Genomic DNA, 27,802 nt, shown 5'->3' with positions numbered 1-27,802 from the left:
TTGCTAGTGGATAACGGTCTGCGAGGGTCGCATGTGTTACGATCGATCGCGTTTGAGTGGATGAGCGAAATAAATAGTACAGCAAATAGGCTCCGGTTATGAGTTTTTAATGCTTGCCTGATCGGGTTTGTGCTTATTGACTGGTGATCCAATTTTCTGTTAATTAAAATGCTGCTTTTATAAGCTATAGAAATACATAGGTAAAGGTGCCTATAGATCATGTCCAAGCTAAAATTGCTATCATTCAAAAGAACAATCTAGTCATTGTTCCTTAGAAAACAATAACTTTAGAAAAGGTATTCACCGAAAGGAATGGAGTTCAGGAAAACACAATAAGTTTAAGCTGTAATTCGTTAACTTGGCCGTAAGTCATGATCTTGTATATAATAGCCTACTGCCCACACTACGAAGGTTTATTACTTGGGTATCATAATAAATCCATCGAATTTCAAGTTTCGCCCGAGATAAGTAGCATTCATTGGTTTTATTTATATTTGTGGTCGATTTTCTTTATAAGGCAAGCAATTTCAGGCGTTTTATTGGTTTGGTATTGTTTTGGCAGAAGGATTGAGTTCAGTTATTTTCCAATCATCAAGTGTGGGTGTCTTATTATTATTAGATATTTATATCAATTGCATCAGCAGCAGTTGGTTCCCTTTCTTTCTTTTTAAGTAAAAATACTACCTGCCTATTAGGAACTGCGTGTCATTGTCATAAGATTTTTAAGTATTTTTTACATAACATAGCTTCTATATTTTAAATTGTAAATGATTGTCGATCTTTTTCTATTAAGAGATTATTCTCAATTCAAGATGCGTAGAAAGGTAGCCACTTGATTCATTTCGGCAGTGGATCACTAGATGTAACGGTGTATATTACGTGCTAGGTCTCAAGGTCGAATCCACGCAATTGCAATTATTACGGTATTGACTATTCTACTTATTTCTGCTTCCATTCAATGTTTGAATGATATAAGCGTTACAATGTTAACTGTTTAAATACAGTTATGGGTAGGAAATAAATCAAAGTGGCTATTGAAGGTGGAGCTGTGATTTGAATTAATATATTCGAAGAGGTAGGTCAAGATATGTAGGGTGTAATAGAGCATGCATTGCCAGAAGTAAATGCTTAACATTGTGTAACACTAACAATAAATAAAGGAAGCAAAAACTATCAGAGAATTGTAAAAGATGTAAACAACCAGTTATTCTTAACGTTTATGATGTATGGGAAACTGGAACTTTTCTATGTCCAATTTTGATAAATGAATTATATTATTATAATGTTGACAAAGCCGTCATGCCCACGATTTTAAAAAAGCTTAACAAACCATGTGGGGATTCCCATGGGATGGAAACCATGTGTTTTTTTATTCCATTATACAAATTAAAAAGACTGGCACTCCACTCATTTGTGTTACATATTTCATTAATATCTGAATTGGTAATGTTATTTGTAATTTTGATAGTTATTCCTTTTAAATCATTATCAACTTTTACTTCATCCTTTTCTTTGACCTTCAAGCCTTTCTTTTCTACATTCACATGAGTATCTTAAGCAACTTTAAGCTCTTTCTCAAGTACTATTTTGTCTATTTACATTCGAGTAACATCGGTTTGTTGACCGACAAAAGAGCAATAGTACGTTCTAATAGACGTTTCCGTTACTTAATAATAATGTAAACGAAAAATTCTTCTTTAAGACCGATTTTAAAAAGTTTTTCTTTTGTGGTGTTAGAATAAGCAAATTGAAGTACCATTTGGAGTGGTGTGCAAGTAATTGATTTTTGTATCAACTTCCGGGAAGCTTGTGGTGGGATGGCGGCTTGGCTTTTGTTTTGAAACTTTGTACCTACTCGCTCTCAGTTAATAATAAAGAATGAGTTCGAAAACTTGATGTAACAAGGTAGCTTCCCACGAATGCTATTAAAGAAATGCCTTATTATGAAGAAAGAAAGGAATTATGAAAGTGTCACAACGAAACTACTAAACTAAAAGGACTTCAAATTAAAATTGACATTAAACCACGTACATACAAAGTAGTCTGCTGATATGAGAAAGTCAAAAAAGCGCACCTTATCTCACCACCCAAGTTGAAAACTATTTAACAAATAAACGTTGATAAATGACTCACTTTAGCATTCCTGAATGATGAGTTAGCTCTTAACATTGCAAGGGTTTCAAGCAGTTCTTGGTAAATCAAATTTTCATGCTTGACTTGGCTTGTAGTAGTGTGTCATCGCAATGGTGATATGATATCATTATCATGTGACGTTCATCTCCAAAGAATCGAATCCATTCTGAGTTTCAAATGTTCTGTCCATTAAATTAATACTAGATGTCCTATGACCTTTTAGTCTCAACGATTACTTTTTTTTTGAATTGATAAGATTTGCAGTATGGAAACTACCATCATCATCTGCCTAAACTTTTACTCAACTATGTTGGGGTCGGTTCCCAGTCTCTTCGGATGCAGCTGAGTGCCAGTGTTTTCTGAGTCTATTCTGAGCTCCTCAACCCATTTACCCGGGCAACCCAAAACCCATAGGTAAGACTCATTGTCAGCAGCTAGTAAATTACCACTCAAGTAAAATTCCATACTAATAATAATATTACCACCAAAATCTTGAGAAACAAACATTGTAATTGAAACTGCGTCTATTTATACCGGAGTAGGGTAAGAGAGCCTGTTGTCTGTAGTCAGTGGAATAGCAATAATGTCGATTGTGACGCCCTCTATACATGTTAACGACGCCTGTGTTGGCGAATTACATCCATCGTTCCACTTATGTACAAGAGACTTGTATGTCGTGGTATTGGAATAAAGTTTTTGTGAATGAGAATATAATAAGAGAGATGTATGAGAATTTAATAAGAGTAGGCTTTACCTATTATAAACAAAACAAAAGGAGCAGTTAGTGTTTTATAGTTCTTTTTTAAATCTTCTTCGTGTCGAGTAAGCTGCAGGTTTACTCACCTTACAAGCCTTAATATCAGAGTTTCCTTAATATCATTAAACTAAGCCAAAGTTTATGTATTTTTTTTACAAAAATGAACGACTGTGGCAATAAAAAATTTGACTCACAAATTATCCTGAACCCAGCTGTCCATCTCATTTATCGTAAATCCGTATTCACATTTCCAATCTCCAGTTATATTACAGAACGTTAATGTTACTGCAAATATTTTACCATTATTATCACAGCGAACATTTCGCACGCTTAATCAAAAAAAGAAATATATCAAAATTGATATTTTTTGGATATGACTGTTTAAAGTTTAGAAGTATTCTGGGTTGAGTTTTATCAACGTATTAAAATTAATGTAGACATGTTAAAAGGAAATAAACTGATTCATAAGAAAGCTGGGCTTATTGGCTTTTGTTTAGTGCTATATGAAAATAAATTCTATTTACTATTGACTAGTAGATGATGCATTAAAAAAAAAGTTCCTAGTTATTTCACTTTATAATTAAAATTCTCATACAAATTTTAAATGTTACCAGTCATAAAACAAAATATATCTCTTTATTAATAAAATGTTGTTTAGCTATTTAACTTAGTAAGCCTTATTTCAATTTTTAATTAATAAATGTAATAATTTTCTTCAAAGAATACGAAATATTTCTTTGTCTAACAACATAACGGGAAAATATCAATAAATATTGTAGTAATGAAACACATAATTAGAAATTAATATTCTTTTATTTTAAAGTAAAAGTATAACTTAAGACATTGATGTCTTGGCTAACTGAATTAAATTCCAAATTCTGGGGAAAAATTAAAAACTATATCAAAATTAAAAAAAAAAAACTTAACAAATTATCACAAACTTGAGATCCGTAAAAAATGTTATAAATGTAATCAACTCAACTAATATTTATTATACTTAAAAACAAAACTAAAATTCTTCTTACATTAATGTCAACTAACTGAATTAAATTCCAAATTCTGGGGAAAAATTAAAGAAAAATATCAAAATTAAAAAAAGAAAACTAAACTTAACAAATTATCACAAACTTGAGATCCGTAAATATGTTTTATATAAATGAAATCAACTCAACTAATATTACTTAAAAACAAAACTAAAATTCTTCTTAAAAACAAAATAAAATTCTTCTTACATTATTACAAAAAAAAAAAAAAACAATGTTAATACAATTATTGGAGACACAAAATAACTAAAATGTTTATGAAATCAACTAAGTAAATCTAATTAATTATGGAATTATAAAAATTTGCGTAAAAAGGAGGGATAAGTCCTTTTGCGATAAGATCTCTTAAATCCCTCTTTTTATTACGACTTATATCCTGCCTTTCTGTGTAAGCTTTTTTTAGTGAAATTTCTGTTACCAGGTTCATCTTCTTCCTTTTATTTCTTACTTCAATTTCCTGGTAACCATCGTCCTTGTATGAAGTTTTGTAATAAATACTTAATGGTTTCTCTTTCTTCATCATCAACACTTTTATATTATTCCAAGTAACTGGTTGTCCGTCCGTGTTTATGTTATAATTGTATCCCCATTCTTCCTGCAATAGTTTAGTATCAACGAAGGAATCAAAGGTTAGTTCGTGTACATTTATAGGTGGTTTACTTTTCTTCGCATTTTTTATTAAAGCTATGTACTGATCAGGGCTGTAAATGGGCCCTGATTTAAGATTTTTCTTTATCTCCTTCTCTATTAAACTGTGTACGCTGTCCGCTTCATTTTGAGTATGCCCTGTGATTAAAAACTTGTGTGTTATACATTTTATATTCAACGTGTTCACAGCATACAAATACAATGTTGCGATATATTTATTTTTATTCTGTCCGCAACAGTTATCAGAATAAAATATAACGTTTTTCTCTTCTATATTTCCTTCACATATCCCTTCAAGATACTGCCATACACAAGTTCCTATTTCTATTGCCCCACGTTTGGCTTCTGATTCTGTCCAAAAATAACAATGTACTTTATCATATGCCGTTTTTGAATCCGTTGGTGTCAATTCCGTTAATGTTAAATTGTAACTGTTAAGTTTAGATTTATAGTAGAATGCCGAGGTATCACCTCTTGGACATTGGAGCACTGCTTCTAAATCATAAATTGCGACAATATTATCTTTGGTAACTTTTTTACGATCTTCTTGTTTTTCTATTCTGCTTAATGACTTTTCTTCTATGTGTTTATTATATTTATCTTCCAGCTCTTTCTTTTTTTCATCAGTACTGTTTTTAAATGATTCACATAAGTCACACTGATCTTTTTTTGGCTGAAAAAAACTTAAATTAAATTCTAATGTGAATATTTTATAGTATGCTATGTAATTTCCTGTCTCTTTATTGTTTTCTTCTTGTTGTTTAACAAAATCTGAATATAAATCCTTTATAGTTTTTCCGCCGTCAATGTATTCTCTGGTAGAAGTAGCTCTTACATAATGTGACTCTATTTTTGGAATGGATTGAATATGCTTCCGTATGTCGTCAAGAAATTCAGGATTAAGAGTTTTGTGGCTATGGTGTTTCCCTCTCAAATCTTCAAGCATAAATCCAGCGTCACTTACTTTATGCTGTACGGTGAATATCATTCTGTCCGTAATATCCAATGTAGATTTAAAAAATGTCTTACATACCCTTATTGTCTTATTATTAACAGTAAAATTATAGGCTTTATTTGGGCGTCTGGGATTTGTAGCATTTGTGTACCTATATTTTGGAGTTATGTCTACCATGCAACTGCTTATAAAAACTCTTTGTCTTGTCAGGTCTCCTAAATCCCAAAATTCTTTGAATATATTATACCTTTCATCCATTGATATATTACTTGTGCATTTTAATTTACATTTATCTGTGCAAGGCACTTTAAGACAGCGGCTGGGAATAACTTTCTGAGATTTTGATGTGGATATATACGATTCACCAGTGTTCCGTAACTTTTTAACTTTATTTTGTTTCCACTTTGCCGGATTTAGAGATCGCTTGCGGCCTCTTTTACAAATCTTCTTTCTATCAGAATCTGAAACACTATCGTCACTGTCAGATGAGTCTGTTTTGGTGGCAGCATCGAAAAAATAGTTTTTCTTTTTGTGTTTGGTAGACAGTTCATAATTAAATGTAGGGTCATCATCACTTAAGTCTGTGTTGTCACTTTCATCAGTATACTTTGGGGAAATATTAGCAGGTAGTGTGGAAGTTGAAGCGCTCTGTGGTCTTACACCATCGGCGTAATGTTCAGAATGTTGATTAGTTCGTTTAGAAGACGTAGAACTGTCTGAATCCGAAGATGAACTACTAGAGGAGGAGGAGGAAGAAGAGCTCGATGAAGACGAGTTTGAAGAAGAAGACTTCGGCAGTGCTTTTTGAATGCTTTGATTCATTTCAGGATAAGTTTCAATGTTTTCTAAGTTACTATTATCATTTGTGGTTGAATCGTCACTGTCATAATCTGGTACGAGGTTTGTTTTCAATGTTCTAATTATTGATGTGTGTTTAGCAAGACTACTATTATCTGTTTTACGGGAACTAATAAATCGAGCATCAATTTTGTTGGCAAATTGATCATCTCTATCACAATCTGATAAGATCTCATCACAGCTACTTACATCAATATTTTTATTTGGAGAGACATTTTCTGTGTTTTCGTTAGCTGTACTGTATTGATCTTGTACAATAGTATTGTCGATTTTAACCCCCAGTTCATTTACATTGTCTTGATTAAGAAATGTTGCATCAGGTGATACCAATTTGAGAATACGACTTGCTCTCCAAGATGCCATCCTACAAAAAATAACAATACATTAATTTCTTAATATTAAATATTTTTACAGTAGTAAAATAAAGACGCGTCTGCAACTCGGAAGATATGAATCGAGTAACGGGTAAATATCAAAATCGAGGAAAACTATTTTGATCGGCGCAGTTGATACCTACTATTGTTATTGAAGGACCAACCTAAATCACTTTGTCCACGTGCGGAACCAGAGCGGGTCGCTAGTTAATCATAAACAGCAATAAGCATGTTTTATTATTAAATTTGAACGATAATTTAAAACTAAAGCGAAATAAGCATGTTTCACTATTAAATTTGAACGATAATTTTAAACTGAACCGAAATAAGTCATTTTGTGCCATAACTATATTTATAGTTTTAATATAAAAACGAAATAAGTAATATAAATTTGGATGACGCGTTACTAAAATTTAAACTAAACTGCAATAAGTCAAAATGATATCACAAAGTAGTGAGATACTTTTTATAATAAAGTGAAATAAGACGTAGTTATTCACTTTATGGATAAATTAAAATAAGAAATAAGACTTACCTGTTAATAATATAAAGAAGTATGCCGTAATGTTTCGCCCTTTGAATAATTTTTCGATCACCTTGCTTGCATCACGGTTGGCACACTACTGAATATAGCAGTTTACCGGTACCAACCTGTTCGAAAGCGTTAGTCAGAAAGAGAGCGACAGTCCTTTATTTCGTTCATATTCATTCAAATCGAGCGGCGGTTGGCGCGTACATATTCTTAGCGATACGTTATTACGTTTTATGATTAAATCTTTAAATAACTTATTTTTGAGTTATTTCTCTTTATGATTAAGCGTGCGATTTGGTCCATCCACCGTACGTATAAATGTAATAACATTATCCGTCGTATGTTCGTGATCGGTTAATTAGTTTCCTCTTATGAAGATTTGTTGTCTGTACGTAGTTTTCATTATGTAGACAGCAGATATCCCAGCTGTGCCCATCCATGCGAATTTCAACTCTATTGCACCGTGATACGCTTTCAATCACTTCGTGCATAATATATCAAGGCTTCAGCCATTTAATGCATTCGATTTTGGACTTTACCCTAAATGCGTTAAGGTTGGAGTTGAAATTTGGAGGGGTTTCGTAAACAAATAAATTAGCACCTATATTTGACTAATCCAATTTAGTGAATAACAAGTAAAATGATAATGGATAACTGTAGTCTTGTCTGTGGAAATGCCGGAATCAGAAAGCAAGATGTATGTGTCAGGTTAATTTGAAGTAAATACAACAACATGAAATAGTTACCTTTGGAATAAACTAGCCGAAGAATATTATTCTAATGATACCTATTAATACCTAGAAGTTAGTTAGATTAGAAGTCATGATGAAAGAAACATATCAATTTAGCTACGATGTCGTTATATACTATAGGCTTCCGTTTCAAATAGGTCAAGGACCAAAATGAATAGGCACTAGATTAAGCCTAACAAAAGAACACAAATAAAGAATAAAACCATCTCTAGGTATATCAAACAAAACTAAGTAGGCACTTACATAATCCTTTCAGAAAATAAAAGACCAAAAACATTTGAAGATCACCAAAAAATATTCGACAAATACAGCGAGAATCTCAAGCATGAATTTCAAAAGTAAAGGCACCGCCAACTAGGTGGTCCTTGACAAAAAAGGCTGTATTTTCTCAGCGTAACCCGGGCCATGTCGGCAGTTAGCACTAGAGTTAAGCCGGGGGTAGGTAGAACAGGACTGGCCATTAGCCGAGTAACGCCAGTGCAAACATGTTAGTAAATATGGCCCTGGTGTTTGTTCGCGTTGTTAGACGTCTTTCGTTGGTTGCTATTCATTGAACCTTTTTAAGGAGTTGTTACGTTAATGCTTTGATTTATCACTGTTACTAGGACTGGAGATTGTAGAGATTTACCGCCTTACCACAAAAACTTTTTAACGTCAGTTTAAGCCTTGTCTAAAAAAATGTCAAATTATGACGTTGACATATGGTTCATTTTGGAGCCACATTTTTTTTAGACAAGTGTAAAACAGTGGTTAAAGTTTTTGTAGTAAGGCCATAAAAGATTATTACTTGGATTTAAAGAAAACTATAGTGTCATTTTGTATATCTAGGGTGTAACTGGAATAATAAATAGTTTATCATAGGTATTCTTTATTGCACTCACTAACAAGAACAGTTATTGTATGTATGTATAGCAATAACCCGCTTAGACGTTATCCATGCGTCAAAAACTGACCCGTCATTTCCGACAGTGGAAACAAACAGAGATACCGAAACATCGGCCCCTCTGATTCCTTGGTCTGTTAACGTTGTGTTAATAGTAGTTATTGATGTTTAAAGGGTTTTGTTGCATTGCTTATGTTGTTCAGCAGGATTATGGCGGCTCACTGACGGTGCGACTGGAGTGAATGACTTGATCTCATCGGCGTGAGAGATGATTGATCGTTTGGTGAAATAAATTGTGCAGAAATGGCGATTGTTTAAAAAGATTTCACGTAAATCTTGCTAACTGTGGAAAATTTAGTATTCTCAGAATGAAATCCACACCATTAATTTATAAAAAGAAGCTTGTTAAATACAGAGTAGTGAACTGCAAAATTACCCTGATCCGCACACAAAGAAGGAAAGAATCAAAAAAACACACAAAATATAACATCAAAAATACCATGCTCATGATAAATAATAAACACGTACATACAGCCAGTGTAACCTCGTAACCTAATTTTCTGTCACCAGAAATGAGACGGGTTCCATTGTAGACACAGTTCCAAGTACGTATCTATAACTGGCAAGCTTTTGCCAAGAGACTTGCCAAGGTTCGGCATTCGTTACGAACCTAACATGCCCCCTTCTTGGGGGGGTTGGCAACAATTCGATGCGCATATTGAGTTCCCCGTTTTGTTTGAGGGCAGGACGGCATTCGCCAAATATATTGGTATCTCTCCAGTTTTTATATTTTGTTGGAAACTCTTATATTTATCGCAGCGAGCATTGTTCGTGACTCGAAGATGTTGTGTTTAAAGGTAAGTTATTGTTCGCTCGTGTTTGAAGTGTTTTTTGAGGAAAACGTTTTTGATTTTTTTTTGTAGTGATACGTAAGTGGGCTGATATTTTTGCTAGTATGAAGTAGCTAGATTGTAGATGTTCACTTTGAGAATTTGTTTTCAAACTTAGTACAAGAGATTTCTGTGAAATTTAAACCCCTCTGAGTACCACTGATATTTCTAAGCTTATTTACGCTTGCTTCTGGGACCAACGAAGACTTAAATATCAACGGTTGTTTCGTTAATCAAAAACATTTATTTGTCGAATTCCAAGGAAATCTTTTACCATCAAACAACAATGACTTCTACAGAAAATTCTTCATCATATTTCAATAATTTCGCCGTCTCATTTCCGTTACTTTTGTGCCAGTCGAACTGAGAATGCCGAAGTAAACTCGGAGGTATTTTCTTAAGTATTCCTACGATCATTATTATCCATTATTGCGTTCGGAAACATTCCTGTACACATCAAAGCGAAGCTTTTCTCTAAAGACGGCTATTCATTGCCAGACAAATATGTAACTTCGTTTTCTTTGCTTTTAATAGAAATGTGAGTAGTGTACTGTATGCGAAAATGTACTTAAGGTAATCATATTTTTGTGTTGTATTGTGAAGATGATTTCGTAAATTGATTATTTTTTTCGTTGGTTTTATTCTCGTACACCTTATAACTTGCACAGTGTTTATTGACGGTACAGCGTGGGGAAAAAAAAAGAATTTTCTTAGAGCAAAATCAACATTCTTAATCAAATAAAATATTATGGATAGTTAAAATACCTATATAGAAAGGTAAAGGTAAGATAGTTTGTAGACCAAACTAAAAAACTTTACTTAGGTACTAATATTAAAGAAATCTTTCATATTCATCCATTCACGACGACACGATCTACTTCGTTCACACATGCCTTACTAAGCTTCCAATATTTCCAACTTCAACGCCAAGCGACAGATTCTAAGAAAACTAGTTATGTTAACAAATACGGCTCTATCAACGTTATTTATTAAGACGTGGAGCACTAAATATAACTAAGTAGAGCAATTTTCCGTGCGTGACTTCGCGCGTGGGTTGATCCAAGGGTGATATTTCAATTAAGTTTAGTTTGGACATTGTTGTTTATTAAGGTATTTTAGATTGAGTTGGTTAATGTTTACTAGTTTATATTGAAATCTATTTATTACTAAGAGTTATAGACATGATTTAAAATTTTAATTTTATCTACAAATCATAACCCTTTTTCTGAGGCAGTCCGGTAAAAAAAAGCAATTACTTTTATGCAGAATTTATTTCCGTTGATGCTGTCTATAAAAATTTCTTAAATATACTATTCTGATGGTTAAATACACTATGTTCTTCTTTATGGAAACTGACATATATTACTCTTAAAAAAAACATAAGAATTAATTAAACACTACTCTTTAAAGTACTTTCTAAGCCCCAACTAAGTACTAAAAACAAAACAAATAAGTGGACGCTACAAGGAAGTCACGTTACGCCGGCACGAGTGACGTCACATCTCGCCGCTGCATCGCTGACAGCTAAAAACTGAAGAGACTTAATTAAGAGTTGGAAGACGCCAATTTATAACTAATAGACGTACGTGATTTAGTGGTAGCGAGTTCAGTTAGTAGAATGTTCTGGTATGTTTTGGTTTATTGAAATGTGTTTTTTTGTATAGTACTCGGATGTTTTTGAAAAAAAAAAAAATGCCATGGCTCAGTAAGAAAGTCCATTTGAACGCAGAAAAAAATATGGTCATTTGTCGAAAGCACAATGTAAGAGTACTTACTGCACGCAGTAGTTCCTAGGAGTCTTCAAAAAAAAATCCCAAGATATCAACATTTTATGCATTTTTCTTGATCTATTAAATTCCCAATTTGTAAAAAAATCGTCAAGTTTAAGTTTCAATTTCTAAAACCAAAAAAAAACGCCTTAAATCTCAACATTTATTTTGAAACCAAAGTGTCGTCTAACGAGGTACTCCCATATAACTACGTAGATGGATAGGCCCCTTAAGCCAGGGCGTGCGTGCCACTCTAAAAACTGATGTGACTTAATTAAAGAGTCGAACGTCGCCAATTTACAAGGAATCCCGCACGTGAGCTCAGACTTGAGAATCTAATAGATATGGTTCTACTACTAGATATGTTTGGGCACTTATTTACACAGTGGTGGACATGGTTACACAGTGGTGCAAAATCTACTCTAATATAATACATAAAGGGGATTTTTGTTTGTTTGTTTGTTTGTTTGTTTGTACACTAAACACCCCGAAAATACTGGGTTTGAAATTATTTTGCAAAACTACACTTCACGAATAACATAGACTATATTTTTGTGCTGGTACGGGCTGTAGTTTCCACGGGACACGGATAAAAACTGAAGGAATAATAAGGAAAAAAAGTGAAGCTTAAATAAATATTCTCATCATGAATAAAGAACATTGTTTTAAAATATTAACGAATTAATATGCAAAATAGTTAAACTCACTATCTTAGTTTGGTAACAATGAAAGGAAACTTGTGACACCATAAAATTCCATTTCTATTTGATACGCCGCAAAGCTATAAATTAAAACCTACAAAATAAACACATTAATTACTGTAATAAGGTTTTAAGACAGTACAAATTAACATATTCCCCCGCGAAATACAAAGTAAAGTAATATGCTAATAAGGTGCACGGAGGAAGGAAAGATAGCGGAGACGCTATAAGGAAGGTAGGTCAGACGCCTTCTTGTAAGTCAAGCAACGCACGGTAGGCGCGATCAGTTATTAAAACTAATGAGACGTTCGGATTCCTTGTCAAATCAAAACCAATCTGTCAAAGATTATTCTTGATTGATTGGTGATTTTATTTTGAAAATAATGGCCTGATTAAATAAATAAACCCGTACAAAGGCGGAACTAGTAAAGTTCCTCGTCTAAGATTTTGCGTTATGACATCTCCGCTAGTCATTTTATTCTCCATGGGTATTTACTATGCAGCGTATGGTAAGTACTGAAAGTTCTACCAGTTGTCATAATTGCTCGTACGTGGTTCGATCCAGTAGAGTTTCCGAATTCGAAGCATGAATGCATATTCTGAATTGGGTTGCATTTTCTTGATTAGTTTTTTAAATGGTAGCTAGAAAAGACTGTTGTTTGTTATGAATTCAAGGGAATTCTGTACCCATACGAAGGTTTTAAAATTCTAAAAGTCAATGTTTGCATATGAAGATAAATAAAATGGAATATGAAAATATAGCAGAAAACAGAGATAAAAAAAAAACATAAAAACACAAACCAAAACTAGGCCATTCATATATCTGGCCAATTTTTTTAAAACAACATTTCCTATTCATTTTTTGAGCCAAACTCCATAGCAAAAATACTCCACTCCACTAGCCGAAATAACTACATGCAAATTCACTTTACCTATCTAAATATTGCCAGTTCTACACATTCGTTGCACTGGGTTGTATTTATGTTGTCAATAAACTCAGCGAGTCGCCAGGGTGTCCTTAGATATAAACGTGAATGAAAATAGTCTAGTGGTGTTTTTGTCCAGTTTAATTCTTCGTCGGCACACTGTGCGGGTTTGAACGTATGTTGGTTCGGAAATTAGTGCGGGATAGTTCGTTGTCTGTCATTATGTAGGTAGTTGTAATTGGGGCAAATGAGTTGTAGGCAAGTTTAACTATAGGAAACATGGTTGTAGCCAAAATATCAGCTGTATTTGAAATGACTTTAGATAAATTACCTATGTAGTCAATAAACAATTACCACCATACCATTCTTAAAGAGTATTTTAATATCCTATAATTAGTTTCACATCTATTTAATTTGAGATCGAATTAATTAATGATTAAGAAGAAGGTTATAAATTAGTCCTTTTACGGTATCCATTTGGACACCGTATGGTGACTAAAGTAAATATCAAAATCTGTTCATATTGACTTCAAAAGCATCACCAACAGTCGAATATACTTTCGCATAATAATATTTAGTACCAAACAAACAAATAGCAGTAATAATTATAAGAATAGCAGCATTCCAATTGACCATGGCTATCATAAGCCCTCCTCTTCAATTACAGGGGGTTGGGCTTATTCAGCTCGTTAGAGATGACATGAAACCGATACACTCAGTCGTATTCTATTAAAATGAAAGGAAAGTTATTCATTAATTTAATCAATTAAAAAGATGGTCGAAGGTGTTGATTTTTGCAATAAGTGATGGTAGAAGAAGAATAGATTATGTTGAGAAGCAATTGCATAATATCGTAATTGCATCATATCATCATTGGTTTGATATTGAAGCTGATTTTGAACCTAATTCTGTTTAGGTATTTGCTAAAAAAATATAGTATTGGCTTGATATAAAACCTGAGTTTGTTTAGGTATTTGTTACAAAAAGTCAGACATCACAATAATATAAAATTATTTTTTGTAGTTCTGTTCATATCATAACTGATGCCATAAAAAGAAATAGAATATTTTTTATCTCCTAAACCAATTTTAGGGCAACATTGAATAAACAAACGCACAGTGCGCCAACACTAGAAAAACATAGAAAAAAAGGAACAAAACTATAAGCTACAATTTCGCTCGCCTAGCAATGTTTCCATTGTACAGATAGCAACAAAATTTATTGTTTGCGGTACAAATAAACTGCGAATATGTTAACAAGGTATGAAACAAACGATGCAAAACAAGACACAAGCGTTCATATTTATAGAGAATGAAATTGGCGCCCGAAGCCCTATTTTAGCAACAGCCCTTTAATTTATCGTTGACTTTGCAGTCCTGTAAGTAAATTGGTTGCACATTTTAATACCCGTAATTGGTATCGGATGAGCGGTTCAGGATTGACTGTTTTTTTTTTGTGACGGTACAAAAAGTTAATGATTTACTTTGGAACTGGTTTTTTGCTTTAAGTTTGTATTTAGTGCAAGCTTTCGATTGGATAATTATCTTCGTATACTGAACTGGCTATTAGGTACTTATTATAAGAAAAAAGTTCACTGTAATTTTTAATACACTTATCAGCAACATTACATGAGTGCTAAAATAGATAACCGCTATAAATTGGAAACTATTTTGATTTCTAAATGTTCTACGACTGGTGATAGAACAAAAACATTTTTATGCAAATACTAAAAACATTTCCTCATGTTTCAACATTTTAAGTTAGAAGCATTTATTCGTAATGTGAAAACGCTTGACATCCACTTATTTCCATATCTATCCATTTATAAACAATTTCACCCAACATACACAATATCCAATAACGTTACTGTTTCTAAATAGCTCTAAATTATGGATTTTGTACGTAAACATACTAAATTACAGACATAATCGGCATATTCCCGCCCACGGGGCGAGACAAATCAACTCGTTTATTTTAGAACACTGTGCAGTGTGACCGTATGACACACAGTAATGAAATAAAAGACAATTTCTTGCCTTTGATACCGGTAAATGAACAAAAAGCGTGTCGAACGCTTTTGTGAGTGTTCGTTATTACTTTGAACTATTACCGTTGCATAGTGGGGAGTTTTGTAAGAATCTGTACAAAATATAATATGACACAATTATTTTTTGACGGATTAAAATTTTTTATTGGACAGTGCTTGTTAATAATTATGACATAACTTCAAATTTCCCAAGAATAATGTATTAAAATGTTATTTTAATGAATATTGAAAGACAATTTATTAATTTCGCAAACCACATTCGCGCCGATTATTTATTGAAAAGGCTTATAATGAGAGAATATATTAACAGCGCAACTGGATAAATCATACATTTGTTAATTAAATGCCGATATTCAGAATTCACTGCCAAGGAAATAATGCAAAACAAAAGTTCCTGTGATATATTATTTCTCAGCGGCAATTTATATCATGAAATTGGGTTAATTAGATACACAGGTGATGTGTACATTATTAATTTGTAAATTTTAATTAATGCTCGTTAAGGCACGGTCGGCGTAAGATGTATACAAGATCACTCGGAGCGCATTTTGGATGGAAGTACCGTAATTTACTTCCAAGGAATGAATGACACAATTTTAATTATGAAATTTTCCTTGGTAAATACTTCATTACGTATTATGAAAATATATAAAAAGTTTATTAAACATAAGTGGTATACGTTTTTAAAAAGATTACTTGACAACGTATAAAACATACAAAATATAATCACGAAAACATTTGATTTATCTAAAATTAAACTTACAGTAATGTTTCTTGAAATTGAATACGTGCTTAGTACGCAAATTAAAACTTAGTGTGAAGATTTTCGCTATCTTAAGGTTTAATGTAAATGTTATATAAATAATTTGAAGTCATCAGTCATGCTCCACATTTAATCATGTTTTTATAGTGCCTAAATTTTGATTCATGTCTGACAAAAAATGAATTTGCAAATTCATGCACCGATTTAAATTTAATACTAAACGACAGCCAGCAGTCTCATTTTTTTGTCTAGGTTTCATCAAGTTGATCCACTAGGCCATGAAGTGCTACCAAAAAACTGGATCGTGATCTAAAATTTGGTAGGAACTCGAAAGCACGCGCTAAACCTCTTTTGAAAAAACAAAGTTTTTGTTCGTGAGAAATATCAACATGGTTTAGTTAAAAAACTAGTATTTTGAAGTTCAAAGTCCGTTCTCGATTACGTCGTCAAGCACATCGCCTGTTAACTTGGTCACAGATTTTATACGCACGTACGTTTCTGATCGAGTTCGTGATTTAGTTGAGAGGGAAAAAAGTGAGATTAGGGACAATGGTAGCTACTATTTGTGTTAAGATTTTCACGGTTTGATTGTGTTTTGTCAGTGTGAGATGACTTATTTTGTTTACTCGTGCTTATATCTCGTGCTTGGTAAAAAAATTGTCGTTACGGTATATTTTTATATCTGACAGCTCTATATTTATTTATTTATTTATTTTGTTTTAAAGAAAGCTTACAGACTAATTACACCAATTATTTAACAAAGTATATAAAATAATTGCTAATGACAAGCTTCCACATGTTTAAAATATTATGTTTAAAATAAATAATGTTTAAAATATTAGGCAACCTTCCTTTCAATTTGTATTTTTAAATAGTTTTATCAAACTATTTCCATTTTAAAATGCATTTATTTATCGTCATAAAATCGCTGTAGTTATAAATATTTTTGACTCAACTTATTACACAAAGGACCACAGTGCAGTCCATAACTCATTGCAGCCTGTTTATCGTAAAATCCAAACAAAGACATTTTAAATAATCGTTTTAATGAAAAAAACATATAATACGTTTACTGAATACACATTTGAGTACAAAAACAGATGATTGTCCCTTCATTACGCCGGTAATAATTCACACCAACGCGAAAACTTTGGACACAAAATTGAAAAAGAGATCGTGTGTGTGGTCCATGTTTTCAGTATAAGCGGTTTATAAATATTTTTGAAGTTATTTATTACAATAATTCGCATCTTAGAGGTCTAGGGATCAGTAGTCTCATGTATGATATATGTATGTACATCGGTATATTAAAAAGGCAAGTGTAGCTGAAGATCAGGAACTACTTACTGGTCCAATTTGAAAAAATATTTTAGTGTTCTAACACTAAAATATTTTGCCATTTTATTAGCCATTTTATCTAGGTACGTGGATTAGTTATACATTTATAGGCTTGTTTTTAAATAATTTTCTTTGCGTTTAAACCATTGTATTTTTTTTACTCTTAGAACAAGTTTACGCGCCACATTGCAAAAATATCGCTTTCGCTTCGAACTTGGCACACAAAGTCGAAGCAAAGTTTTTACCCAAAAACATGCCTACAGATTTCCCAGTTTAAATCGCTGGTCGGTTATGCGGCAAAAACAAGTCGCTTGAATAGCTCGTAAATTTCGGTAGAGGGCGCTTTTGGGTTTTTCTTGCGCTTCAAAATCGAATTTACTGTTGCAGTATGGAAAACGATATTGAGGGCACAGACTGTATTGAAGTGTGGTCGAAGATGTAAGTCGTATTTGATATTTTGAAGCAAAGAAACGATCACACATAGAATGATAATAATAATAATTGTGAGGTGAAAAAACAAGCTCTATTTATTCAAAAAGTTTATCTTAATACATTCTTATCATTCTCCATTCATTCATCCATTTTCGCTTCATCCATTTTTCTGAGTGATTTTTCACATCTATATGTGCCTTGCTCAGAAAACACCTACATAAAAGTAAGTAGGTCCAGTACTAAGAAAATAAGACCATAACACTCGTATTATGTAAACCGATACACTGTTCGAATGCAAACTAGAATACCCAGTACAAAACCCTGAACTTGTGACCTAAAAGACCTAACACATAGACAATAACTAACACTACCAACCTACACGGTTGTCAAACATCGTCCATAAGTAAGTAACAGCGCACATTGTGCGATTTCAAGCCATAAACACCGTATTGTTTGTTGAGACCACGGAGTAAGCAAAGATAGCGGAGATGCAGACAGGTAGTTATCTGCTACGTCAAACTACGGTGTGCATGACCAAAACGATCAGTTACAAGTGAACCATCTATCAACGATTTTTAGTATTACATACAATGATTGGGTCCAAACCAAAGAAGGCGTATAAGGGCGAAAACTGTAATGTTCCTCGTCCTCCGCTCACCCGCATTTTAGCAAGCTACTTTCCTAGGCGATTTTCCGTTAGGCACCTTTTTTGTGGTATATCATCAAATTACCCCACCCGCTGTTGGTCAGCAGCGTGAGGGAGTATCAGACCCATCATGTTCTTTCTCAAGCCATTCATGTACCAGGGCCGTGGTAACTCTTTCGTACAATCTCGCAGCCCTGGCAAGGTCGTTATGGCACCTCCGCTAGTCATTTTGTTCTCCATGGTTCAGACTATCTGCACGCGTGCCCCGAACGGAAATATGCATGATTTGTGACCAACTGCGTGTGCGATGTATGTGGCGTCAAATTGCTCCGTAAACTGTGCTTTTAACGTACCTGGGTGTACTGTGTTATGTCCAGTTTTGAGTCTAAATATAGTCGCATTGTTTTAAATGACAATATATGGCTCATAAATCACACTAATATTTTCAATGGTATTGTTAAACCTATGTTTGTTGTTCTCACTTGCAAGAAAAGAACTGATACTTCTCTGTAATTTAGCTTATAAATCAGACCTAGGGGTAGGCTAATTTTTATCCCGTGACAGAAAGTAGGTAGTACCTTGTGAAAGCCAGTGAAACCCCAAAAAACAAAAACAATTAGTACATTCAATCAAGCCGTCACCATCGTTATAAATTGTGCAATATTTTTAACCCCAGGCGTGGCATAAAATGTTATGATATGAATGTAGCTGGAAGATTCAACGGAGCGGGCACTATTCATCAATTACAAAAATGCTTATAAGACTACTAAGTCAGCTCCTCAAACTAACCAAACACCAACTTAATCAACATTACATCACTAAAACTCGAATTCAGTAATAATCCTTCATAGAGGAGCAAATTTCACTACGTTAGTTCAACTATGATGGGCGGGTTTAATTTAATTATAGTTCGGCCATTCAGAGAATGCGTTCCTGACACGTCGCGATTGAACTGACGACGTAACTTTGCAATGGCGTTGCAGTTACGATAAAAATATTTTTGCTGGTTGTTTACCGTTTTAACAATTGAGGAGCATTAAAACAACATTATTAGTTACGTCGTCAGTTCAATCGCGACGTGTCAGGAACGCATTCTCTGAATGGCCGAACTATAATTTACTCCAACGTGACGAATACTTGGCGCTCATACGCGTGCCAGTAGTGTGAGTGACAGGTAATTTGCAGTCACTTATAATGTCAACACGTCAGAAGCTTCGTGGGTCTGAGTTCATAGATCAAGGTATAGCTGCGGTTGACTGGTCTGCGGAAGATCTTGCATGATTTAGAAGGCCGTTTATTAGGACTCTTTGATCGGCGAAGTCTTTTTTGAGAGTGACGATAATAAATGTCTATCTTTACTTAAAATCAGCTTTAGCTTATGTATATCTGAAAATAACTACGGAATAACCTGGATTGCCTCTTTATATCTAAACACGAACTCCTGAAAATATAAGAACCATACATAGGTACCTATTATCCAGTGGCGAAGGGTGGTTTAATGAAATAGGGAAGCCGCAGCAAAAAAAAAAAACTGGGGGGGGGAGTACTCAGGGATGGGGGGGAGAGGTAATGGAGGTCATTTCTCAGTCCACCTTTTAGCACTGACTGAGAGACTGATAGTTTGAACATGTTTTCTCGAGGAATTCGGCAGATTATTAATATCTATAAAACTTTATTATCTTTAGTTAGGTATATTAACTACTAGAATCTGAGAAAACTTGGCACTAGAAACAATACATTTTAAGTATTTAATTTACAACGGCCTGTTAGCCATTGATATTTATCGTAGGTATTTATCCGTCAGGACGTTAGTAATTTTAATATAGACGTAATTTGGTATAATAGGTAATTCACCCGAGCGGCGTGCCCGAGTTTTATAACACGTTTTTATTCTCAAAACTTAACCTTGAAAAATAAGTTCCTTCCTAAAGTAAATTATCTGTCGGAAAACAGTCTAATGCGATAAATGCTATCCTAGTTAAGTTTTAAAAGTAGGTACATTAAAAAGAAACCTGATGCCAACTGTCTACGTATCAAAATAACTCATTTCAACGTAGGTATCCCTATTTTCACTACACACACTGTACTTGTACCGAGTGCCAGGTCACAGTGCGATCGCGGGGTTTAGTAGGGAGTAATGATACTGCCAAATTCTTAAACAAAATTATATACTTGGTGAATTCAAAAAAATATAAATTCCCTACTAGGGTCATTAAATCGCGGAGAATCTTAACACCGCGATTCAGGATTTGCATAAAAATGCACAGCGCCATCTATGTTGACATAATGTAACTAAAACACTTTAACATAAAATATTGTACACACACGAACTATGTTATTTCCAAATGATACACACACTAATAAATTCAATTAAGTAATACAAAGAACAAATTGTTAATGGTATTATTATCTAAAACAAAATAAGAACAATGAGAGTGAATTTGTCTGATTTGTTTGTTTACATATTATTATTTGAGAGCTCTAAGCGCTGTCACTCGCGCGTAGACAGATATAGCTACTCTACTCTTGACGCGTTCTTTCTCGTTCACTCGCGAGTTTTGATTGGCTGGAAGCCGCTCCGTGAGCCGGCTTACCGCTCGCCCATATGCCGTGAACATCGCCCGGCGCGGCGTGGATGACGTCACGCAAGCGTAGTTTTGTATGGAGGAGGAAGCCGCGGCTTGTTTAGTAGGAGCAAAATGTTTCAAGTAATTTATAAACAATTTTTTTTACGGTGGTAGGCGTTTTGTTATACCTACATATTTAAATTGTGTGGTTTAAATGATGATATTAATTATACCTATACCTATATTATAACTTATACCTATGCTTCTTTCTTGAAATTTGAAAGGGAAGCCGATGGGAATCGGCTTATAAGGACGCCTCGCCACTGCTATTATCTTTACATAACTATCATTCAAACGTCAGAATGAGCGCGCCCAAAGTGTCACCTAATTTATTATATTAGAGAAGCCTTATATTGTCACAATTGTAGCTTCTAAATAACTAATGCAATTAAAAGAATTAGGAACACTTTTACGACAAATGCTATCAATTGTTGAGGTTTCACTGAAGTACACGACTTAGGTAACAGCAAATTTTCCAATGTAGCACATTGTGTAGAAAACCATATAATATATTCCCCTTTCTGAAGGCCTTGGGTTTTTACGTATTTCTCAGTTTTTTGAATGGCGACGAAGGCCGTATAGTTTGATGAGATGTGGCTCATGTGAAGTTTACTAAGATGGAAATATCGGTTCAGTTACCGTGACCATGAAAATAATGAAGTTGAGAGAGGGTCCAAAAAATTGGAGCTTGTTGAAAATATTGTAGATGGTTTGTTTATTTTTAGGGTCTTTGTAAGACCAGTTTATTTTGGGTGGAAGTTAGAAAAAAATACTGTCTGATATATGTATAACCTTGATGAAAATAAAATAAAATTCAATAGAATCTAGTGATTACTGCTATCAACTGAAAGTAACATTATGATATCGTCAACCTAAAACAAAATAAACCTCGATTCAGTAAATTCTAAAGACAAATTATCGCACCTGAGAATCCAGCGCGATTTATCGACCACCAATTTGTATAAAAGGCACTAAGTATCACTCAAAAAGTCACAAAACACGATCAGACTATAACGAAAGTTTCCAATCTCACTTGCCAAAAGGAAGACGATACGTCGAATTGCCACAAAAAACTACTTTTTATAGTTAAATTGGTGTCGCTGTAGCAATCCGAAGTTTTGGAACTTACTTTGGAGCACCAAAAGGCTCCTATCAACATTCCTCATACCCAGTTCAAAAATCCAAAGGCGTTAAACGCAAGTTTTTCCGCTAAAGCGTTTGTAGGGATGTGAAAAGTTGTCGCTTCAATCTTATCGATATCCGGAAAGATTAGGTTTTTATTTTTCTTTCGATTCCGTGATGTATCTAAATATGTATAGCATACCGGTATGTTTCTTACGTCGTCGTCATCAAGACTTCATTATCCAACGCAACCCTACTGGCTCATCCGGATCCTTCAGCTGAGTTGGCCATCGTTACTGACGCATCTGATACTGCTATCGGCGCTGTCCTGCAACAGCGAAGAGAAGCTAACTGGGAACCTCTAGCCTTTTATTCGCACAAACTAAATGGTGCTCAAAGAAAATACAGCCCGTACGACCGCGAGTTGTTAGCGGTATATGAAGCAGTGAAGTACTTTCGACATATGGTCGAGGCAAGAGACTTCGCGATCTTCACCGATCACAAACCACTGATGTTTGCTTTTAAGTCGAACAGAGATAGCTATTCACCAAGGCAATTCAGATACCTAGACTTTATAGGGCAATTTACTACCGATATAAGGTATATCCCGGGCAAGGAAAATGTGGTTGCTGATGCATTGTCACGAATCGAGGAAGTGTCACCGACAATAAACTTTGAAGATCTTGCAAAATTCCAGGAAACAGATCCAGAACTGCAAGACCTCATTCGAAATGGGTCCTCACTGAAGCTGGAAAAGGTTGCTACACCAACTGGCAACGCACAAGTTCTATGTGACACTAGCTCGGCTACGCCCCGACCGTATTTGACACCACAACTCCGGAAGCAAGCCTTTGAATCGTTGCACAATTTGCATCACCCTGGATGTTCAGCTACAGTGCGACTGGTGACGCAAAGCTATGTGTGGCCAGGGATCCGCAAAGACTGTAGAGAGTGGGCGAGGCAGTGTTTGCCATGTACATGACTTCTAAAGTCACTCGCCATACCAAATCCCCACCTTCCTCTTACCTAACCCCATCCTCTCGCTTCGCTCACATCCACCTCGACATCGTAGGACCGTTAACCCCTTCGTCTGATTACAGGTATTGTCTTACCGTCATCGATAGATTCACTCGATGGCCCGAGGCTTACCCCTTGAAGGACATCACGGCGGAGGCCTGCGCAGCAGCGCTGGTGGCCAATTGGGTGGCCCGCTTCGGCTGTCCGGCACGGGTGACCACTGACCGTGGCCGCCAATTCGAGAGTCACCTGTTCAAAGCTCTCTCTGCCTTGCTGGGGGCAGAGCATCTTCGCACCACTACCTACCATCCAGCAGCGAATGGCATGGTGGAACGGCTGCATCGGCAGCTGAAAGCCGCCATCATGTGCCACACCTCTTCGCAGTGGACGGAAGCTCTTCCACTGGTACTACTCGGCATGCGTAACTCGTGGAAAGAAGACATCCAAGCTACGCCAGCCGAGCTCGTCTACGGGGAAGCACTACAGCTTCCCGGTCAGTTCATATCTATGCAAGTAGATTTCACCACAGCTGACGTCACCGAGTACGCAAATCGTTTACGACGTCACATGGCCAGCCTCACTCCGAAACCTGCAGCATGGCATAGCACGTCGCCCTTCTACGTGCCGCGAGATCTTCATTCCTGCTCCCACGTCTTCCTCCGTCGAGATCATGTACGACGTTCACTGGAACCACCGTACGCGGGGCCTTACAAGGTTCTACAGAGGCATGAAAAATATTTCACGATCGAGATACGGGGAAAGCCAAGCAACGTGTCAGTCGACCGCCTCAAACCAGCTTTCATAGCACGTGATGAGGCGCAGCATGAAATCACAAGAGCTGACACTACTAACACCAATACGACATCTGGGGCGAAAATAACGAGAAGCGGGCGTCGTGTAAAGTTCCCCGATTTTTATCGACCGTAGTCACGGTCTGGCCGGGGGGAACATGTGGCGGACTAAAACCTTTATACCTTCCTACCTTTTTGTGTGCGTGTTTTATTTTATATTTTATTAATTTTTCTCCGTCAAAAATGGTCTGACAGATTACAAATACTTTTACAATCTTGCTGAAGCATTTTTATTAAATACAGTCCTATTCAGGCCTGCGTAGTACGCTTAGATGCTACAGGCTGTTCTCTTGTCTTTATTTTCAAGAACATTTTATACATTCCAAACTCAAACATCGTATTATTTGTTTGTTAACTTTCTTCCATTATAAATAATACTATATAATAATCTATAATTTTAGAAATAGGTTGAAAACAAAACTTTTACGCGTCTTTTTTATACAAACGAGATAAAGTCGATCTATAAATAGTCCATATAGTCCTCCAAAAATATTGTAGGACGATTTTTGAACAAAATGTATTCCTTATCTATCGATACTCAACAATTCCCTTATTTCCCAACCCTAGAAAAAAGTATCGTAGGTCGTAAATCTCCGTTTTTCCTCGACGACTGCGGGTCGACAAGGATTGTGCAGACCTCCGAGGAGTTAGGAGTCACACCTGGCACTCTCAAGCTAAAATTAATGGTAGAATGGTGCACTTCCAATTTCAGTTGAAATCTGCATTAGGAAAAGAATTATTGCAAGGCGATAAATCTAGGGCAAAAAATGGATTTAAAAACTAATTCGTGAGTTATGGTTGATGAAACAAAGTTTTGAGTAATGAGTTTGGTTGTTTTGAAGCTTTGTTGGTAATATTAATTTGAGCTAGTTTTTGAGATTATGACTAGATCAAATTTATTCTTTTCTTCATTAAATCCTAAATTTAATATACAACAACATTCTTTAACACGTATGTATGTGTTTTAAATCAATAAAAACTAACCAAGGTATTCCTTCTCAAAATTCTTTCACACTATAAGCTTCTCATTCGTTCAACTTGAATCCCAATCATACCCGTATAACTCCCGTTCATCATTAGTCCTGCACTCATCAATCGGAATCGCAGTTTTTCCAACGAATACGAATTTAGAGAAAAAAAAGCCTTTGTCTTGGCACAAAGCAATTACTGTGTAATTTGTCACTGTTCCCATCCAGTTTGATTTCTTTAGTAGGGGATTAAAGATTGATTGATTAGCCATTTCAGCATCCTCTTTGGTAGGCACTACTGTTGTAAATGACTCTAAGATTAAGATTGGCTGTGTTCCCAAATGTATCTAGGTCGCGGTATCTTCACTGGATGACACTGCCAAGAAAAAATGGGTAATAAAATCATGGAATAGAAGAGAATTTAAACTATGGCTGAGCTTTAAAATTACTGATATTTCCAAATTGTTACGAGTAGCTGTAGTTCTTCATTTCAAAATACAGCGTTAATGGCTCGTATGCCATTAACGCTGTATTTTGAATACATATTGAATATTTGTATATATATATATTTATTTGTTTTGAATTCATCAATTTAGGACGATACAAATAAAATTAGCAAAATATCTAAAGATGTTTTTGTTATTTACTCTAGGTAGATAATTAGCACAATTTGAGAGAATAGCAATTTAGAAGTCTAGACAATAAAATAATGAAGGTATAGTTTCAATTACAATTTGAAACCAAAGGGTAAGTAGGTAATTGAAGATCAAAGTGGGCTTAACAAAATTGTTTGATTTTGTTGAACTATTCGCAGAAAATTAACAATACGAGAGACCAAAACTGTAATAACATTGGAACTTTACAGTTAGTTTCACACAACAGTTTAGCCATAAACCCATACGTTCTACAGAAAACGGTGAAATATGCATGCCAAGTAATTACTCCTTACAAACCCTAAACACATACTAGAAATAAAAACGGGATAGGTAATAAACCTGGAGTGTAAATGACTTGCTTTTACGACGACTAAAATCTTCAGGCGTCCATTTCTCCTTAAGGTTTTAGGTAATTTGAAGATGTATTAGGTCTTAGTATTAGAAAGACTTATTATAATACGGGAATTTGTAAATGGGTACAAACTTAGTTAGAAGTGAAGTATTGGTAGTGTTTATTGTGAGACTACTAATAACAATTTTATGAGAGACCTTAAAGTTGCAATGTCATGCTGGTATATTTACATACTAGCCTATAATAAGTTCCAAATCTCGTACCAATTCATAACAGAAGACTTAACTTCATAAGAACCCAGATGCAAGTACCTACATTGAATTGGAGAACGAATAAAACCAGAATATTTTAAAATCTTAAAATTTTTACTGAAATCGGAAGCAGAAGATAACAAAGTAACTCAAAGTAGAAAGAAAAAGATAAAAGATTAAAATCACGTGCAAGATTCAATTGAAAGCAAAGTTGTAGGAACTTTAAGTTTGCGAAGTGATAACATCTGAGGGCACGGCAGTGCCCCAGCCAAGACTCGAGCAAAGCGGGCACGGCCGTACCATCTTTTCTCGAAGCGTTTCGCGGCTATTTCAGCCCCCTGTATCTTCCATGTGAACAAAGCTAGAAGTTTAGGTTTTCGATGACCAAGAGTAAGTATTAGAACAAGCTCAGTCTCAAAATTACAAGACATTTGAATAAATAGTTTACGAGTTATGAGCGATCAAAGTTACACCATTTTGTCACTGACTCACTGACCGATCATCAAAAGTCTAAGGTACTTCTAGCAAACTTAGAACCTTCAAATTTGGCACCAAGATAGGTTATTAGCTACATATAAAGGGAAAATTATAAAAACCTTAAAACTTAATAAAAAATAGGAAACAAATTTATATTTGCGGTTTTTCAAGAACATTGTGTCTGAATTTTGACTGCATTGATAACTTTGTTATTTATTTATGTAAAAATGTATTTGTTTTATTGTTACGTAGTGTGGTATATTGTTATCATGTATTAAATATACATACATATGAATAAAAAAGCTAGGTTAAAATGAAATGAATAATCATAAAATATTTCATATTAATGCAGTGCGATAAATACTGCATGCTCGCTCGATAGATGGCGTTGTGCTGGTCTAAATCGCGCTATGGTTTCGTTACATAGCTTAGTATAAGTAGTACTTTAAAAAAAATCAAATAATTTCATGTGATAGCGCCATCTACCTCTGAAATAAATCGATTCAAAAATTCAACAATTTCGAAATTTTATAGTTTATTTTTAAAAAATGTTGTTTACGTGCTACTTTAGGTGTACGTATTTAGTTTGTTATACATATACTTAGTTAGTTGCATGTAAGTTAATTTAATTTGTTTTATCGGGTGTGTCGTTCACAATCACATTAAATGAAATGCCTTAATATACTGGTTAATATATGTCGATTAAAACAAAGAAAAAATAAAAATACGTCAAAATAAAAAAAATGAATTTTTCAAACAAAGTAAATAGAATAAAAATGTGCAAAAATTAGAACACCATATAAAAGTCAGTCATTACAAACAACTGAAATTCTCCCTTGAAAACTGACAGCTGTCAACTGATCAAAACATACGATACTCCTAACTTTCTCTGCTTTACACATGATGTTGTAAATTATAAAAACTAAAAATGACTCCTGTGGTTAAACCACTGAATGGATTAGGATATTTTTTTTACAATTCGCCATAGAATATCATAAAGTATATGCGATATGATTTAATGTGATTGTGAACGA

General features: G+C 34.6%; 2 protein-coding genes across 5 annotated transcripts in view; both read right to left on the bottom strand.

Moving 5' to 3' along the window:
* The window catches only part of LOC124639995, a 190,284-nt gene that overhangs the window by 36,004 nt on the left and 126,478 nt on the right, over positions 1-27,802 (bottom strand). The window lies entirely within an intron of this gene.
* LOC124639994 lies at positions 3,685-7,598 on the bottom strand. The gene is made up of 2 exons (XM_047177543.1): positions 7,304-7,598; positions 3,685-6,758 (listed from the first exon to the last, which is right to left on the bottom strand). The coding sequence occupies exon 2, from the start codon at positions 6,755-6,757 to the stop codon at positions 4,211-4,213; it is 2,547 nt and encodes an 848-aa protein (XP_047033499.1). The 5' UTR covers position 6,758; positions 7,304-7,598; the 3' UTR covers positions 3,685-4,210.

This window comes from Helicoverpa zea, chromosome 20 (genome assembly GCF_022581195.2).
Source record: "Helicoverpa zea isolate HzStark_Cry1AcR chromosome 20, ilHelZeax1.1, whole genome shotgun sequence".
NCBI classification, from domain to species: Eukaryota; Metazoa; Arthropoda; class Insecta; order Lepidoptera; family Noctuidae; genus Helicoverpa; species Helicoverpa zea.
The sequence above is the reverse complement of the archived record's forward strand: the minus strand, read 5'-3'. Positions and strand labels throughout refer to the sequence as shown.

What these genes read in the sequence shown, in the direction of transcription:
- LOC124639994 (XM_047177543.1), bottom strand. Translation starts at nt 6,757, where the DNA reads ATGGCATCTTGGAGAGCAAGTCGTATTCTCAAATTGGTATCACCTGAT.